The sequence below is a fragment of the Prenolepis imparis genome, unplaced genomic scaffold, assembly GCF_030444845.1.
Source record: "Prenolepis imparis isolate NDT839.2.m4 unplaced genomic scaffold, iyPreImpa1.0 SCAF_123, whole genome shotgun sequence".
Lineage (NCBI taxonomy): Eukaryota > Metazoa > Arthropoda > Insecta > Hymenoptera > Formicidae > Prenolepis > Prenolepis imparis.
In genome coordinates, this window is record NW_028141281.1 from 96,241 (window position 1) to 97,862 (window position 1,622).

At 33.0% G+C, this 1,622-nt stretch overlaps 1 protein-coding gene across 1 annotated transcript; it reads left to right on the plus strand.

Moving 5' to 3' along the window:
• The first annotated feature begins 1,001 nt into the window (after positions 1–1,001).
• Positions 1,002–1,405, plus strand: LOC145947705 (uncharacterized). Its single transcript, XM_083057481.1, has 2 exons — positions 1,002–1,100; positions 1,172–1,405. Exons 1-2 carry the CDS (start codon positions 1,002–1,004, stop codon positions 1,403–1,405), a joined length of 333 nt encoding a protein of 110 aa, XP_082913607.1.
• The last annotated feature ends 217 nt before the right edge of the window (positions 1,406–1,622 follow it).

Consider the following 1,622-nt stretch of genomic DNA (forward strand, 5'->3'; position numbering starts at 1 on the left):
AATTATTGTACGGAATTCACAAATTTGACATAATAACTTTATAAAAGCGTATTTATTTCGTTCTTAAAACGGATTTTTTTTTTTTATGCAAAGAATAATATTATAAAATCGTAAATCCCCTTACTAATCTTGATCATTGAATAAATCTCACCATTATCTATATTTCCCTTCAATCAGAAATTTATATAAATTTAAAATCATACTATATTATCGTATGCAATTAATTACAACTGCGATTTAGTGCGATTATTTATATTTATAATAAAAAATGGAAAAATGTTTATATTTGTTTTATTTGAATATAAATGCTTAACGAGAAGACTAGAGGAGACCGGGGCTAATAGGCTCAGTTCAAAGATATTATAAAATACCTCTTTTGTTATAAAATATATATATTTTTTGTTTTGTTTTGAACACGCGTTTTAGATTGGTCATCACTAATTAAATAAAAATATATTATATAACTAATTTTTATCGGATCTATATTGATGTTTTATTTCTTCTAATATAACAATATTGATATGTGTGCAATTGAAAACTATTAAAATCATCAAAAAAGCCCGATCTCTAAAAGTTAATAAATTATATTATTTTTCCATGATTCACGTATATGGCACCACTGTGCGACATCTCTCTTGCGCTATCTCTCTCACGGTCCCTAGCCTCGCGCTATCTCTCTCTTTCGTATACCTCACGCTCTCTCATGAACGCCTCACGCTATCTCTCGTAATCGCCTCACGCTCTCTCTCTTCTAAGCGTTCTCATGGTCCTTTCCGCAGGTATAAACAAAACAGCGTATGGCGTACAGCATTACGGTGAGCGCTGATGTCCAACCGCTCGAATTTATAAACAGATATTTATTACTACGATTTATCTGAGGGGATGGGGCTGAAGCTTATGGAGAGAGGGTCTGTCTCTGCGATGTTCATCACAAAGTTTAAAGCAGTGCAAAATGCCTTTTGGATCGGGAGACATTTTGAGCCCAAATTTTTTTAACAAGAATGTCCTTAGGACTTCATGAAATAATAGACATAATATCTTGGAAGACCCACCTGCTAGAAAATTTATTGAGGACTCTGTTCCTTATATTCACAATGCCGGTAAGTTTTTATTATTATATAATAAATTTGTTTATTAATATTATCTACTAAATATATTTGTCGATTTTCAGAAGATAACCGAGGAATCCGTCCAAATCGGCGGATACCTTAATCTTCGGCATATGGAACAAGTACGAAATTATCGGTGGTGTGATCGGCGGGAATTGGCCGAGCTATGGGGCGACGCGGAGGGGATCGTGGAATGGGCACAGGATTACTGGTGGGATGACGTCTTCTGCTTCAGAAAATTGTTCGGCGAGGAATCATATTCTCCCGAACCCGTCAGGGAGGAATTATGGGTCTAATGAGTATCTCTTTTTAATTTTAAAAATTATTAAAATAATAAAATAATTAATAAAAATTTTAAAATTTTAAAGTTGTTTTTATATCGCTAGTACAATAATCAAAGGGGTAGTTGTAAATTAATCAACCAAACTAGCCAAAATTTGTTTATTTAATAGAAGTTACGACGCTTCGACCATATGGTTGTGACATATCCTTTTCAAGTATAAACTGAAATAA